Consider the following 16,763-nt stretch of genomic DNA (forward strand, 5'->3'; position numbering starts at 1 on the left):
TCTACAGTGCCCTGCTGAGACCTCACCTGGCATGGCCCCTCAGTTTCTCCCTCTGCCCAAGCCTGGACCCCCTCACATTCTCATAAAGGTTGAACATGAGAAACTCCCCCACAAAAAAACTATCTGCAGTCAAATCTTCATCCCAGAGTCTGTTTTCCAGAGAACATGACCTAACACATCCCTCCATATCCTATTCTCAGCATAACAGCTAGAGTTAGCATGTTAGAGGTAAGGCAAGTCTTTACTCAGATCCCTTCAATGGCTTCCATCTCATCAGAGCCTTGCTGTCTGCACTGCTGTGGCAGTACCTCTTGACTTCACCTCCTACTCCTCTGCCCCTTGATCACACCAGGCACACTGGTTTCTTTGGTGTTCCTCAAACATACCAGGCATGCTGCTGCCTCAGGGCCTTTGCACATGCTCTTCTAGCTTCCTGGAATGCTCCTTGCCCAGCTACCATCTGCATAACTTTATCAGTCACCTCCTTGTAGTATTGAGTCAATGAAGACTTCCCTGGCCCCCTACTTAAGTGTGCAGGACTCCACCCCACCCGACTCCACATCCCTCTTTCTTTTATTTTCTCCGTAGCATGTAACAGGATCTGGCACCCTGTGCATCTTATTTATGTTGTTTAATGTCTGTCTCCACAGACTGTAAGCGTCACGAGGGCAAGAGATTTTGTCTATTCTTTTCATTGCTATATTCCCAGAATTTAAGAATAGTAAGTGATACGAAGTTGCAGCCCAATCAATATTTATTGAATAAGCAAGTAAATAAATGAACGGAAGTTTGTGAATGTGGAGTCAGAAGGCTTGTGATCTTCAGGCAAGTCCCATAACTTCCCTAAAGTGGAATGGAAGACTTCCCTAAATGAATGGAAGACTGTGAATGTGGAATCTGAAAGCTTAGGAGCCATCATTCTTATGTCATTTTGGTAATGATTATACAATGTAACATTTATAGAAGCATCATATAATAAATTGCTAAATAAAAGATATTTTTTGCTCAAACTGAATTCTTCATCAGAGATGTACTTAATTTTTATAATCTAAAAGCTACCAGATTGCCAAAAAAGCAAGCATAGAAACATTCCGACACAGAAAACCTTAAAAATGGTTCTGATATTCAAATAAAATATAAAATTATTTATTCCAAAGCCATACCCAAAACATACAATGAAATGCATCCCTTTTAAGACATACTAAAAAGAGCGATCTTTACATTTTACAATTTGAAGACTTTTTGTTCCCACAAAAAGTCTCATAAAGTTAATTCCATAAAGTGTCAAATGTACTTTCGTTTATATAAAATGTATTCTCTCTTTAAATGCAAAATATTCAAATATAGCAGTTTTAGTATGAAATTGTTCTCAATTTCTGAAATTTTCACTGGTCTATAGCATCCCATTTCCACATGCTTCTTAAAATGAGGTAAGAAGACCAATGTGAAACCTTTTTTTTTCAGATCATTTTTCAGACGTCAGTGCCTTGCTGACACGAAGTACAACATACCTTTGTCATTCCTTTCATCTGAAATATTTTCCCAGTGGTTACTCAGTATTTTGCACAGTTGCAATACCTGTCATTTAAAAATTCTTAACATGTTGTTTTTATATTCTTTTTATACGATTTTAAGATCTGAACCAAAGCTATTGCTACAGTGATTCATATTTTCTTTACAGGTATTTTAATAAATAGTCCTCAATTCTAAAAGACTTTTTAAGTCCTTTAAAGTAGGGGTCAGCACGCATCTTCTGTAAAGGTCCAGATATTTTGTGTGTCATTTTTCTGATGCATGTTTTTCCAACTCTAAAATGTTTTTAAAACTTTAGCTATGCTGTAATTTTCTACTCCCTTACTTTAAAAAATAGAAGTAACAAGTCTCTAAATTGGACTGCTCAAGTGTCAATAAAATGTAAACTTTACATTGTGCAGTAAAATAAATCCATGGTTTCTGACTACTAAATTGAAAATTCATAATCAGTAAGAAATGAATCCCATTCAAAGAGTGGTGGTACATATTCTTTTTAATCAGTGACACTTTCTTATGGCTTCTTTTTCATTTTGATTGAACAAGCCACACGTCTTTGTTTGTTTTCCTGGTCTTACTTTTTTATAGGGAAAAATTCTCTTCGTGAGGCTAACTTGAAGTTTTTGAAATCAAAGACTTGAATACTTTCATGCCGACAGAGGTAGATGCATACGCACTGGTATAGGCAATTACAAATACATAAAATGGAAAACATTTTCATATATAAATTAATCATTAAATGCTCTCCATGGCTAAGAAGGAATCAGTGGAAACCAGATAGAAGTTATGCAAAACAGTCCTACAGAATGTTCTAATTTGCTTTTATCATATGTAGGTGCTACATTTTAGGAAAACATGATTCGAATATGAAACATGTAAATATAAATAAATACAGTGGCATGATTGATTCAGGTTCTTGATGCATCCCACCTGGAGCTGACTAAACTCTATCTATGTAACATGGTCCTATAGCTTGGTACTGAGAATCACAACCCTGTGTGTGTGTGTGTGTGTGTGTGTGTGTGTGTGTGTGTGTGTTTGTGTGTGTGTGTGTGTCTGTTTTGCATGTTTTCCTTTCCTACCACAATCAGTGCTACAACTAGATTATGGAAAATAAAAGAGCAGCTGTAAATTTACCCAAATATATCATAAACAAGTTGGAATATTCTAGAATTACAATCATATAATATTCTACAAAAACATTTACAAATTCTAAAGCTGAAAAAGTTGAAAACTTTGGTATCCCTAAAAAAACAAAGTTCAAGTCCATCCATGGTGGCTCACACCTGTAATCCCAGCACTTTCGGAGGCCAAGGTGGGAGGATCTCTTGAGCCCAGAGTTTGAGACCACCCTAGCCAACATGGCGCAACACTGTCTCTACCAAAAATACAAAAATTAGCTGGGCTTGATGTTGCACGCCTGTAATCCCAGCTACTGGGGAGGCTGAGGCACAAGAACTCGAACCCAGGAGGTGGAGGTTGCAGTGAGCTGAGATCCTGCCACTGCACTCCAGCCTAGGTGACAGAGTAAGACTGTCTCAAATAAAAAAAGAAAAAGAAAAAGAAAGAAAAGAAAGAAAGTTCAATTATACTAGGGAGTCTATGCCCAATTTTTGAACTATAAAAAGATTTCAGTGCAAAATTTTTGCTATTGGTAAACAGCAATGACACAAAAAGCACATGAAACACTTAACATCTATAAAACACATAACAATATCCTGAAGGTATGTTTTGGCATAGAAAAGGTAATTTGAGGATAGGAATAACAGGCTGCTTACTGATTTAATTCTAAGTCTGAGTGTTGACGTGTTTAAACACTCTTTTTGCAAACAGACTCAACATATTTATAGCTCATCACGTTTCTTCTTAAACGGCCACTTTGGGTGTTGCAATACGTGGTCTGCAGCCTGAAGGACAAGATACATAAATTCTTCTACATCGAAAGAGTAGTTGGTGAACTTCGGATGCTCCCCCAGGGTTGGATGGTGGCCCTGCGAAAACAAACCAAAACACGGATCCATAACTCACTGAGGGCATGGTTTTCTCTACAGCAAGAAAATTATGTTACTTTGGCTAAGGCAACTAATTTATACTCTACATCAGAGACCAGCAAACTTTTTCTGTTAAGGGCCAGATGATAAATATTTTCAGCTCTGCTGACTCTAAGGTCTCAGTCACAGTTACTCAACTCTGTCACTGAAGTGCAAAAACGGCTAGGGACAATACATAAACACACAGGCATGACTGTGCTTTCTTTACCAAAACATGTCACGGGCTGGATTTGCCCACAGGGCTGTAGCTTGTTGATCCCCTCTGCATATACTCTAACAGATCCTTCTACGCTCAAATTCCATAAAGCTGCCTTTACAACATTAAAGATACAGGCTGCTTAATTCTCCTTTTTCTCCCACTCGCAAATATAAAAAACAACAATTCAGTATTCCAGAGAACAGTTCATCTTTGCAGCACTGAAGTTCAATGACCATTTTTCCTATCAGTAATTGGATACTTCAAACCAATTAAAAATGAAGCAAGGTGAGTTTTGTGATTGAACTTTACCTTATCCTGAGGAAAGACTTTGTTCTGCTTTTGCCAAGTGATGTAGTGAACGCCTCTCAGCCTGGCCAAGTCTAAGTAACAGCGTTCATCTTCACAGTTGTACCTGAGGACACAAGGGTGTCACAACATGAGGCTTTTGTCCAAGGTTTTTGCCAAATCAACAACTCTCTGCGAACATAAAATGCATCTCCCAAATACGTCCTTGCAAAAGGTTGTAAACAAGACTGAGGAAGACGGTAAACAAGACTGAGGAAGAGAATTTAAAAATACTCTCTGAACTAATGAACTTAACTTTTAAAAAACAAAATAGGTTACGGAATGGAGAAGACTGACCATATTCAATAGGACCTGCTGCCTATGGACTTGATACCACCTCATAATACCTCTGTCTTTAAATGTATGAAAGCGGCAAGGCGGGATAGGTAATACTTTCAAGGTCACATAACTAAATAGTGAAGGATGAAAAAGTTGAACCCAGGTCCAAAGACTCTACAGCTTGAGTTTTCTCTCCCTTGCTTTCTCCTTTCTTCCATCCTTCCTTCTCTCTCTATACGAGAAATAATAGAGAGAGAATCCATTATCTGGCTATTTCTCTACGTATGCCGTATGTATTTTTGAAACATTTTGCAGGGCACTGGAAGTTCATGACTTTTTTCCTAAATAGCCTCCTATTTAAATACAGTCAAATCATTTTTAAAATGAAACTACAGAATCCAGATATTGAGACAGAATAGGGCGAAAGAGGTAACAGTAACTGCTATTAGTGTCTCAAGAACTAAAATGGAGCACAGTGTCAAGAGCAGAATTATTACGAGAGGGAAGGCCATGTCTTCACAAACCAACCACTGAGTTAAAGGTGTGGCCTGGGCAAATATTTACACCCAAGGGCCTCAGTTTCCCTGTGCATGAGATCAGCAAGCACTAAGTGAAGCAGTTGGCTTGTGTTTTGGAGCTATGGTATACATGAGACATAAGTGCTCTCTTTTAACACGATAACTACACTGTTTGCAAGAAGAAGCTCACAGTTTGGGAGGTATGCAGGAACAAACTCAGAATAAGAAAACCACAGATTCATATCTTCTGTATCATGCTGGGGATGGGAAGAAGAAGGAGTAGTTTGCTTACTAAGTGCAATGGCAGGCTGCAGACTTTATATTTTTAGCCTTGGGACTTTTTTCTTTCCAGATGTCTATGTGATGTGACTTCTCTTTTTGAATGATTAAATATTAAGCCTTTTGATACTCAGAATGAAAGCCTTAGCATGCATAAAAAGCATTATCAGCTGCTTCAGCATAAAACTGCCCCCAAACACTTACAGTTCAAATACAGCAGCCCAGTCTGGAAGGAAAAGTAAATGGGTAAGACCAGCTCCATGCATTCCAATAAATATGTCCGTGTTGTGTGTGATCCTTAGTTGATCTAAAAACCCAAGTTCTCTGTAAACATAGAGAATAACACAAGAGAGATGGGGAGAAGAGAGAAGTATCAGGTTGAGTTAGGTCGTGATTCACAGTAAGGATATTTATAAAAGTATATTTCCCATTTAAAACCACATTCCATTTTTAAGAACCATTTTTGCCAATTTCAAGTGCACTCTAGTAATTAATACATTAATTTCTTAATAATTTAACATATTTTTTTTGAGACAGAGTTTCACTCTGATTGCCCAAGCTGGAGTGCAATGGCACAGTCTCAGCTCACTGCAACCTCCACCTCCCAGGTTCAAGTGATTCTCCTGCCTCAGCATCCCGAGTAGCTGCGATTATAGGCGTGCACCACAACGCTGAGCTAATTTTTTGTATTTTTAGTAGAAATGGGATTTCACCATGTTAGCCAGGCTGGTCTTGAACTCCTGACCTCAGGTGATCTGCCTGCCTCCGCCTCCCAAAGTGCTGGGATTACAAGCGTGAGTCACCGCACCTGGCGAATAATGTAACATATTTTCTAAGTAAGCTCACCTATCCTTTTACGCTTAAGTACGTTTATTTTTAAAGAAAACTTTAAGCTGGGCGCGGTGGCTCATGCCTATAATCCCAGTACTTTGGGAGGCCGAGGCGGGTGGATCACAAGGTCAAGAGATCAAGACCATCCTGGTCAACATGGTGAAACCCCGTCTCTACTAAAAATACAAAAAATTAGCTGGGCATGGTGGCACGTGCCTGTAATCCCAGTTACTCAGGAGGCTGAGGCAGGAGAATTGCCTGAACCCAGGAGGCGGAGGTTGTGGTGAGCCGAGATCGTGCCATTGCACTCCAGCCTGGGTAACAAGAGCGAAACTCCGTCTCAAAAAAAAAAAAAAAAAAAAGAAAGAAAACTTTAAATGGAAAATCAGAGACATATGCTGTCAACGAAATTGTAAAAATTGACATAATCAAACTAAGTAGTATGCAAATCGAGGTATATACTATTGCAAGACAAGGCTTGGAGCCAGAGGCCTGCTCTTTCTTCATGAAAAAGAGAAATCAGCAAGTGTTAAAGAGATGTTGTGACACACTAGCACTAAATTAAAAACTATTTCCTTAGTATAATAAAAGGATTTAAAAAATTTTCTCCTAGTGTGATTTAAGTTTTTTAATGCCATCTGGGTACACCCAAAACGATCTCGGATACCACCAGGGCATGATCCTGCCTTTGCAAAAGACAAATCCACAGCATTATGCATGTTAGGATTGTACAAGTGTTCTCTAAATCCAAGACACTGACAGATGCGTAAACTTTCAACCAAAAATCAGTCCCAAAACAGTTCACTGAGGTGAGGCTAGGGAGAAAGGCTAGAAGGGTGACACTCTGAATAAACAGAAAGAAATGAGATCTTTCAGCCCCACTTTACCCAAAGTAAAGAAAAATAAATGATCACGATTATTTTGGATCTAAGAAAGGAAGGTGAATTCCCTTTTATACCAGCTAACAACAAAAACTCCGCATAGGAAAAGCAAGCCAGCTCTGTGAGTATGTGTATTGCACCGAGAACACGTGCCTCAGTTTCTCCAGGAATGTAAACTGATGCCAAGGGAAGGACAGCCATTCGCCCAGGTGAACATACCCCTGGAGGTGCCAGCTGTGGAAACGCCTGTGGTCAGCGCTCACCAATCCCCACATTAACATGTTACTAACATTTCCCACAGACTGGCAAGGTATGAATTTATTGTCATTCTGGCTTACCTGAGAAACTCCAACACATCCTTAAAAGCCAGTCAATAATACAGCTTCAAAAGTGCCCTCCCCAGTTCTTTCCATTCCTTCCCAGCCTCATCTCAGTGAACAGATTTGGGACTGATGTGGGAGCCCCGTCTTGACTCACTCATTTCTTTATGCAACACTGAAGGTAGCCAGCGCAGCAGAGTATAATCTGTAAAATGGGACGAGCTGTGCCAACTCAGAGGACTGGTGAAAGCATGGGATGAGATAAAGCAAGCAAGCATAAACGTATGTCTCAATAAACAGTAGCTGTTTTTACAATTGCTATTTATCTCTATTCAGTGTCTGAGATCCCCAAGATGAGAACTATGCCATCCTCCATAATGGGATTCCTACTGCTGAGCCTGGTGACCAGCTCATGGGTCCCCAGTTTAGAGATTTATTGTACAAATGAATTAATGTATGATAAATGAAGTGCAAAGCTCCCATGCTTACATTCTCTGAAATTAAACTTATCTATATGAGATACCCACATGCTGGGATATATATATATATATATATACTTATTTTATCATATATACTTTAAGTTCTGGGGTACGTGGGCAGAACGTGCAGGTTTGTTACATAGGTATACACTTGCCATGGTGGTTTGCTGCACCCATCAACCTGCCACCTACATTAGATATTTCTCCTACTGCTGGGATACGTATACTTCCTTTAACTGAAAAGCATACTTAGTGTTAGATTTGGAAAACACAACTGTGATTGTGGGTGGACATGGAGATAAAAGTTTTCAATTTTCTTTCTGATCTTTTCTATACTGCTTGACTTTTTCAGCCAGAAGCATGTACTACCTTTACCAGGAAGATGGAATTCTAGCAGCAGAAATTACCCAGACTATGAATAATAGGCATATTCTGTCTTTCTAAGCCGTTTAGTTGTATGAGAGTTTTAAAAGAAATGCAAACATTTTATATGATTTTTTAAAAATCTCAAGTTATTCTGACCCTCAAATTATCCCCATATATATAATTTTAAGTCAGATGTTGAAATCTGGAAGGTAGGAGGGCAAACTAGATGCCTTTTTTTTTTTTTTTTTTTTTTTTTTTTGAGACGGAGTCTCGCTCTGTTACCAGGCTGGAGTGCAGTGGCACGATCTCGGCTCACTGCTACCTCCGCCTCCCGGGTTCAAGCCATTCTCCTGCCTCAGCCTGTCGAACAGCTGGGACTACAGGCATACACTGCCATGCCTGGCCAACTTTTTGTATTTTTTAGTAGAGACAGGGTTTTACCGTGTTGCCCAGGCTGGTCTTGGAATTCTGAGCTCAGGCAATTCACCTACCTTGGCCTCCCAAAGTGCTAGGATTACAAGCATGAGCCACTGCATCCAGCCTGTCAATTTTTTAAAACTTCTGAAATTTTAGGCTTGGTGCAGTGGCACATTCCTGTAATCGCGCTTTGAGAGGCAGAGGCAGGCGGATTACTTGAGGTCAGGACTTCAAGACCAGCCTATCGAACATGGTGAAACCTCATCTCTACTAAAAATAGAAAAATTAGCCAGACATGGTGGCATATGCCTGTAGTCCTAGCTACCTGGGAAGCAGAGGCGGAAGAACTGCTTAAACCCAGGAGGTGGAGGATGCAGTGAGCCGAGATAGTGCCACTGTATTCCTGCCTGGGTGACAGAGCAAGACTCTGTCCCCCCCACCCCACCCAAAAAAAGCTCTGAAATTGTAAATGGAAATCTGAATTGATCACTTCTTTTGAGTAAGGAGATGGAGTCACAACAGCAGACCCCAGAAGGCTGAAGAGTAACTGTCCCTGTTCCCAGGGCCCTCACCTGCCCATTTCATTCATTTATAGCGTCTGCTTATCCCTTCTGAGCCTATAAATACCAACAGCTCCCACTGGAAAAATGTTTTCTCGCCCCCTTGACCTCATCCAAGCAAAAGCTGACTGTGTCTGCTGAGATTAGCTATTACTTACCTATACTTGTAATCAACTATCTGGACTTCAAATGTAGATACTGTTTTCAGTGCATTTACAAGCTGGGAAAAAAAGAGAAACATTTAGCATTTCTTTTCCTTCTTTCCCTTCTGTTTTACTCTCCTTTATGAGTCCTAAAGTTTCTTTTTTTGCATGTAATATTTCAGATATTAAATATCATTTGGTAACAACAACAAATAAAAAGAAAATAAATAAATATCATTTGGGTCAATCATTTTGAACAGTCATTAAGTTCAAATCCAGGCTTCACCTGTGAACACATGACTCTACCTCCCTCAGATACCAACACACTGTGTTGTTGTGAGGCTGAAAGGAGAAAATTCATGGAAGCAAAGTGCTAAGCACAGAAATACACTAACCATGAACTGTTGTTATTACCAAGGGCTAAGCACAGAAATACATTAACCATGAACTGTTGTTATTACCATTTGCTTATTATTCCCTCAACTTTCTTTATCTTTATTTTTTTAGAGATGGGGTTTCACTATGTTGGCCAGGATGGTCTTGATCTCCTGACCTTGTGATCTGCCCATATGTTTTTGGGTACCAGAATACCCAAAATGTTCCAGACTTTACCTTCAGAGTTTTTGTCCCACCCATTATCTCATTTCAGACAACCCACTAACACTTTGAACCTTATCCTCTGAAAATACTAAGGTCTTGGCAGAAAAACATTTTCAGTACTTCTACCTAGTAAAACAATTTTTCTGGCCAGGTGTGGTGGCTCACACCTGTAATCCCAGCACTTTGGGAGGCCAAGGCAGGAGGATCATCTAAGGTCAGGAGTTGGAAACCAGCTTGCCAACATGGTGAAGCCCCATCTCTACTAAATATACAAAAAGTAGCCAGGCGTGGTGGTGGGTGCCTGCAATCCCAGCTACTTGGGAGGCTGAGGCAGGAGACTCGCTTGAACACAGGAAGCAGAGGGTGCAGTAAGCCGGGATCGCACCACTGCACTCCAGACTGGGTAGCAGAGCGAGACTCTGTCTCAAAAAAAGAAAAAGAAAAACAATTATTCTTCTAGCAAACAAAAAGTAATAAAGCATTGTTAATCTATTATCAAAAATACAGTCATGGTTCTCTATGTCCCTCACAATTAGGCCACTGGGTATCAGCACCACTCAGAAATTTCTGCACCTGTATCATGCTGCCTTGTGGCATACACACACCACAACAACAATATCAACAGTTGCAAGTATCATCGACAGGGCACAGTGGCTTATGCCTGTAATCCCAGTACTTTGGGAGGCCAAGGCAGGTGAATCACCTGAGGTCAGGAGTTCAAGACCAGACTGACCAACATAGTGAAATCCTGGCTAATACAAAATTAGCCAGGCATGGTCATGCATGCCTGTAATCCCAGCTACTTGGGAGGCTGAGGCAGGAGAATCACTTCAATCTAAGAGGTAGAGGTTGCAGTGAGCCGAGATTGTGCCACTGTACTACACCCCAAGCAACAACAGCACAACTCCATTTCAAAAAAAAAAGTCATATCAAGTAAGTATTAGTACTATGTCTACTTTACAAATTAGATAAGATAGGCTCAGAGAAGTAAAATAACTTTTCCAGGATCGTACAGCTCCCAAATGCACAGACAAAAATAAATCTAGGTCTTCTGACCCCAAAACCTGTGTTCCTAACCAGTGTACTCTATTGTCCTGCTTACAGAGAGCAACAAGCAGTGACCAAGATTTAATCCCCTCCCGTGTGTGTGTCTGTCTGTCTGTCTCTCTTTCTCTCTCTCTCTCTCTCTCTCTCTCTCTCTCTCTCTCTCTCTCTCACACACACACACACACACACACACACACACACAGAATCATGACTGGAAATTTCTCTCTCCAGATAGCTCCTGAACTCTTATGAAGAGTGGAAGGGGTATGAAGATTAGAACTCTGTTTTACAGGAGAGAATCAGTCAGATGGTATAAGCCTTGGTCTTTTAACAAGATTGCCCACATAAAAGGAATCACATGTGCCGAGGGTTTGAAGGAAAGTATGTCCTTTTTCATGACTTCTAGTTGCCCTTTTTCATGACTTCTAGTAGAAAGGTGGCCCTAACCCTTCCAGTGGCTATTCAAACCCTGAAGTTGGGCAGGATTCCACAAGCCATGATTTAATGAGGCCATTTGGGTTGTATTAACTATTTATTAATCGAAGTACAGCTAAAGATGCCTTCTTCCCTGCCCGGGAGCTGCCTTTCTAGTGACATTCAATCCTCAGGAGAGAATCAGCCAGCTGGGTGCTCTTTGGCTTAGAGTTGGGGGCTGAATGATCAAATTTCACCTTTGGCCGCCATAATCTGGGCAAGGTGCATGACTGGATCTGAAAGCCTCACCCCTGCACTGAAGCACTACCAGCACTCTATGTTTCTACTGGACTTCTCTGCAGCAGCCTGATGCTGTTCCTCAGCCTGCCCCTTCCTGATGGACAGGGGCCAGGGGTGGATTCCACCTCCTCTGAAGTCTATTTGCTGTTTTAGCAGTAGCACACTCTGGTCCCCAACCACCTTCACTCAGGCCCCTGTTACTCTAATCACCAGCTGGGTGACCTTAGGCATGTTTTTTAACCACTAAGCCTCAGTGCCCTTGTCTAGAACAGAGGACAATAATACAATACCTATCTCATAGGTTTGCTGGGAGGTTTGCGAGGCATAATGTACAAAAGGAGCACACAATATATGCTTTAGGGCCAGGCACGGTGGCTCACATCTGTAATCCCAGCACTTTGGGAGGCTGAGGCGGGAAGATCACAAGGTCAAGAGATCAAGTCCATCCTGGCCAAGATGGTGAAACCCCGTCTCTACTAAAAATACAAAAATTAGCTGGGTGTTGTGGCGCACGCCTGTAGTCCCAGCTACTTGGGAGGCTGAGGCAGGAGAATCACTTGACCCCAGGAGGCGGGGGTTGCAGTGAGCTGAGATCGTGCCACTGCACTTCAGCCTGGTGACAGAGCAAGATTCTATCTCAAAAAAATTAAAAAATAAAACAATAATAATATGCTTGACCCCCAATTAGCACTCAATACATACGGTCTATACCAACATATACTGTTGACCTGTTGGCTACTGAGGCTTCCCATTTGTATACCCAACAGTGCACTATTTGATATGTTCTTCTTTCTAGGTCTTTAAACACACACATACAAATACACCCACACACCCACACACACACTGCTCATTTCTTCCATCCACAGAGCTTACAATTAACACCTCATTATGCCATATGTTCATGTCCTCTGTAATCCATATGGGTCTTAGGAAGAGATGTTAATTACATAATTCTGATCAGCCTGTTAGGCAGCCAAATTAGTCTATGTAAAATATTTTACCCATCAAAACCTGACTCCCCCGCTTCCCTCCTACTATTTTCCATTTTGTTTCCACTTACCTGCTCAAGTTAAAAGCCTCGAGTTGCACTTGATCCTTGATACCTTCCCTGGCCTTCTCTAACATGAATGTACTTTTACATTCCAAAAGTAAATATCATAGATCCTATCTCCAAAATATTTTTTGAATCTGTCTACCGTGTCATCTCTACTGTCATCACTTTAGCTAAACGCTCTCCCCGGGCCACAAGAACAGCTTCTGATCAATCTCCCCGCTCTCAACTCTTACAGGCAGAATGACTTAAATAAATGTCAACTCACGTCTCTCCCTCTGTATTTGTTTTCCATTTGCTGCTGTAACAAACTGCCTCAAATTTAGCAGCTTAACACAACAAAATTTATCCCCTTATAGTTCTGCAGGATTGGAACCTGACATGGGTCTCACTCGGCTAACATCAGGGTGTGTCAGCAGGGCTGTGTTCCTCCTGCGGGCTCCAGGGAAGAAGGGAAAATTGCCTTTTTCAGCTTCTAGAAGCCCTCCATACTCCATGGCTCGAGGCATGCCCCGTCCATCTTCAAAGCCAGCAATGTGGTATCTCTGGCCCCACTTGCCTTATATCTCCTTATCTGACTCTCTTTCCTGCCTCTCTCTCCCACTTTTAAGGAAATGATGAACTGAGATCTGATCAATAAGAAGAATCCAATGAAGAAAAGAGTTATCCAGGCAGAGGCAAAAGTTCTCTGGCGGATGGAATGTAAGGCTCATTTGTGATTTTACTGGGCTCACATGGATAATCCAGGATACTCTCCTTACTTTAAGGTTAGTTGGTTGGGGACCTTAATTCCATCCACAACCTTACTTTCCCTTTGCCATGTAACCTAACCGGTTCACAGGTTCCAAGGATTTGGATGTGGACATCTTTTGCAGGGAGGAGGAAGAGGCATTCTACTGACAACACCCTACTTACAATTTCACAGTGGTTTTCCCCTACACAGGAATAAAATCCCTCTCCCACTAAGGTCTAGGAGGCTGATATGATCTGTGCCTCCCCGCACCATGCCCTACTTCTCAGAGTGCTTGGATATCACCCCACTTCTCTCATGATGCTACAGCCATATTGTGGTATTCTCTCTGTTTCTAGAATACTGACAGCTCATTTACCTCGGCCCAGGAGGCTCTTTCTTGATAGATTCGTCTCTGATTAGGTCTCAGTCTAAGCAGCGCCTCTTTGAATGCTCTCGCCTGACGGCAACCCCGTTCCATCCACATCCCCAGTCTCTATGACATCACCCTGGTTCATATCCTTCAAAGCACTTATCACTGCCTAACATCACCATACTTATTGACTTCTTTACTTGCTTCTTATCTGTCTCTCACCTCTAAAGTGTAAGCTCCATGAGGGCAGGGTCTAGAACATGGCCTGGCACATAGCAGTTGCTCAATTAATTATTGTGGAATAAATTCTTACTACTGCAAGGCTATCTTCAGGCCATGATGTTGTACGTAGTAGCCTTGCATGGTGATCTTACTGAGGTTAAAAATAATTTATGAGTTGGTGCTACTGAAACGAGTCAGGATGCCTGAAATGTAGTTTCTAAGACATAGTCATGTAAGAGGATAGAGACTCTTGCAACTTAATCTGCAACTGATACCACAGGGTTGATGCCATTTTTTGCATCAACTATGCAAAAGAAAGTCTTGCATTTTTGCCACTCGTGTGTCCAGATGCCCTCTACTGCAGTAAAGGCAAGATTCAGATTGCTTTTCCCATGCTGAGTTGATGCAGATGAACAGTCACTATAAGGCAAAGCTAGTTTGTCCATGGGTGGTTTGGTGAATCTCACTAGAAATTCAAATCCAATAAATGAACTAGGCATAGGCCATCAAACTTTTCTCAAAACTAATAGTTTTAAACCGAAGCTTTTAATGTAATGTGAAAAAAAACAAAGCACAGTAGTCCTGGGAAGGCAAATTCAATATGAAGGCATTAAAGACGCATACCAAAAACTAACCTCATTTTGGTTTAGGATTTTCCGGTATTCCGTACTCCGTGCGAGAATGGTGACTCGAATTTTTCCATCCTGTAATCAAAACGAAATAGCAAAATAACACCGTAAAGGTCGTGGTAGATGAATGAACATCTGAACCTAAGATGTAATTTCACAAAGAGATGAAACTCAACCAGGATACATTAATGAACTATTCTTTTTTAGCCTGATTCCTTCACCATTCTCAGGGAGTAAAAAATGTATCCACTTTAGCTACTGAAGGCAAAAACCAGCTCATCACATTATCTGTTTGGCTGGGTGGGTGAATTTCTTGGCAGGGGTTGTGTAGGTCAGATGAAGATTTGGGGAGGTGAGGGAGACACAGCCAATGAAGGGGAAAGGAAGGCAGGAGGAAGCATTCTTGTCATATCCCTTATCTTCTCTTTTACAGGTTTTTGACACCTGGTTTCAGAGGACTCTAGGTCAGAAAATGTTTCTGGTTTTTTGCGGGGGATGGACTCTTGCTCTGTCACCCAGGCTGCGTGCAAAGGCATGACTGGAGCTCACTGCAGCCTCTGCCACCTAGGTTCAAGCAATTCTCATGCCTCAGCCTCCTGAGAAGCTGGATCTGCAGGCGCATGCCACCACATCTGGCTAATTTTTGTATTTTTTGTAGAGATGGGGTTTTATCATGTTGGCAAGGCTGGTTTTGAAATCCTGGACTCAAGTGATCCACCTGCCTTAGCTTCCCCAGAAAATGTTAACACAAAAACACAGTCTCCTGATTATTTCTGTTTCTGAAAAGATAGTATTGATTTTTATTAGGTAAGAAAACTCAATCCCACCTCAGAATCCACAGTGTATCCCTTACCTTGGGTCCTTCTTGTGTGATGTTTAGTCTGTGTAGTACATGCTGGGAAAATGCCCTGAACAGTCCAGTATTTTGACAGCCAGATATCTAAAATAAAACACCAGTTCATATTACAGTGAATACTCTGTATTGTAATTTAAGATACTTTCAAGTTACATATAAATGTTATCTTAAAATCTATCAAGAATAATGTCTGCAAATATAAATGCTAATTGTGCTTACCAGAGGAGTATTATAGAACAGCCCATACCTCATACGGGGGAGTAATGAAAAAACAGCTTCTTTAAAACATACCTGGGAACAAAGATATATTAAAAGATAAGAGGATGTAATTTGCACCCTTTGCACCAAAATAGCACTTATAATTTTGAAAAATAGATTTTAATTAATCTCCATTTTGCATTAAGATTGTCTGAATAGCACACTATTTCACTCAAAGAGAACAGAATTCATATTTTTGGAAAAATTATAGAAAAAAGTTTTCAAACGCTGCGTGATTAACAACACTTAGGAGTCTAATTATAATAAAGGAAATTCAGAAATCAGTGGTGATGGCTAATAGGAACTCATATGAAATGTTTATGAGGGAGTCATCTGCACACAACATATATTCATTAAGACATTTCAGGAAAATTTCCAGTACCCTTTTGGAATCGTAAGTTTTCAAATGTATAACGTCATAATCAGTAAATGCATTCCATGTGTCAGAGAATAGGTCACCATATCCGTAAGAACTCTGAAAGTAGAAACAAAACAAGGTTTTAGGGCAATAAAAGTATACAACATGACTTTTCAAAGATGCAACAAAATACCTGAATTTGCCTGTTGGTGTTAAAAACTAACAATCCTACACAAGTTCATAAAATCCATACAGGCAAAATGGATCTTCTTCTTGGGCCTGAGCAAATGCCTAATCTGATGAAATATCATCAGAAATAACTATCAGAGTTATAGTCTTAGCCATTAACAATGTTTCATTTTTCTACCTTCACTCTTCTTCTTCTCACATCTTTGAAGCTGTAGTTCAGGGTTTCTTCCTGTGAACATCTTACCTAAATTATTCATACAACACATACCTATGTCACCGTTTGTACACACTCTGTTATGCTCAGTGTGCAAAAGCCATCAGGGTGAATGAAATATGCTTTGGAAAAAAATTTCAGAACAAGAAAATGGGTTGAAGGTTTTAACATTGGCCAGGCATGGTGGCTCATGCCTATAATCCCAGCACTTTCGGAGGCCGAGGTGGGCTAATCGCCAATATGATAAAACCCCACCTCTACTAAAAATACAAAAATTAACTGGGTATGGTGGCATGCGCCTGTAATCCCAGCTACTGGGGAGGC

At 40.8% G+C, this 16,763-nt stretch overlaps 1 protein-coding gene across 2 annotated transcripts in view; it reads right to left on the reverse strand.

Moving 5' to 3' along the window:
- Positions 1-1,124: 1,124 nt before the first annotated feature.
- Positions 1,125-16,763, reverse strand: part of EOGT (EGF domain specific O-linked N-acetylglucosamine transferase) — a 39,084-nt gene continuing 23,445 nt past the window's right edge. For both annotated transcript variants that reach the window (XM_003939472.4, XM_010350125.3), the window contains exons 11-18: positions 16,061-16,153; positions 15,640-15,711; positions 15,418-15,504; positions 14,571-14,639; positions 9,214-9,275; positions 5,406-5,525; positions 4,090-4,192; positions 1,125-3,521 (exon numbers count right to left, since the gene is read on the reverse strand). In XM_003939472.4, the coding sequence (XP_003939521.1) occupies positions 3,375-3,521; positions 4,090-4,192; positions 5,406-5,525; positions 9,214-9,275; positions 14,571-14,639; positions 15,418-15,504; positions 15,640-15,711; positions 16,061-16,153 (753 nt within the window). In that variant the 3' untranslated portion in view covers positions 1,125-3,374. The remainder of the gene's footprint in view (positions 3,522-4,089; positions 4,193-5,405; positions 5,526-9,213; positions 9,276-14,570; positions 14,640-15,417; positions 15,505-15,639; positions 15,712-16,060; positions 16,154-16,763) is intronic.

This window comes from Saimiri boliviensis, chromosome 8, assembly GCF_048565385.1.
Source record: "Saimiri boliviensis isolate mSaiBol1 chromosome 8, mSaiBol1.pri, whole genome shotgun sequence".
NCBI lineage: Eukaryota > Metazoa > Chordata > Mammalia > Primates > Cebidae > Saimiri > Saimiri boliviensis.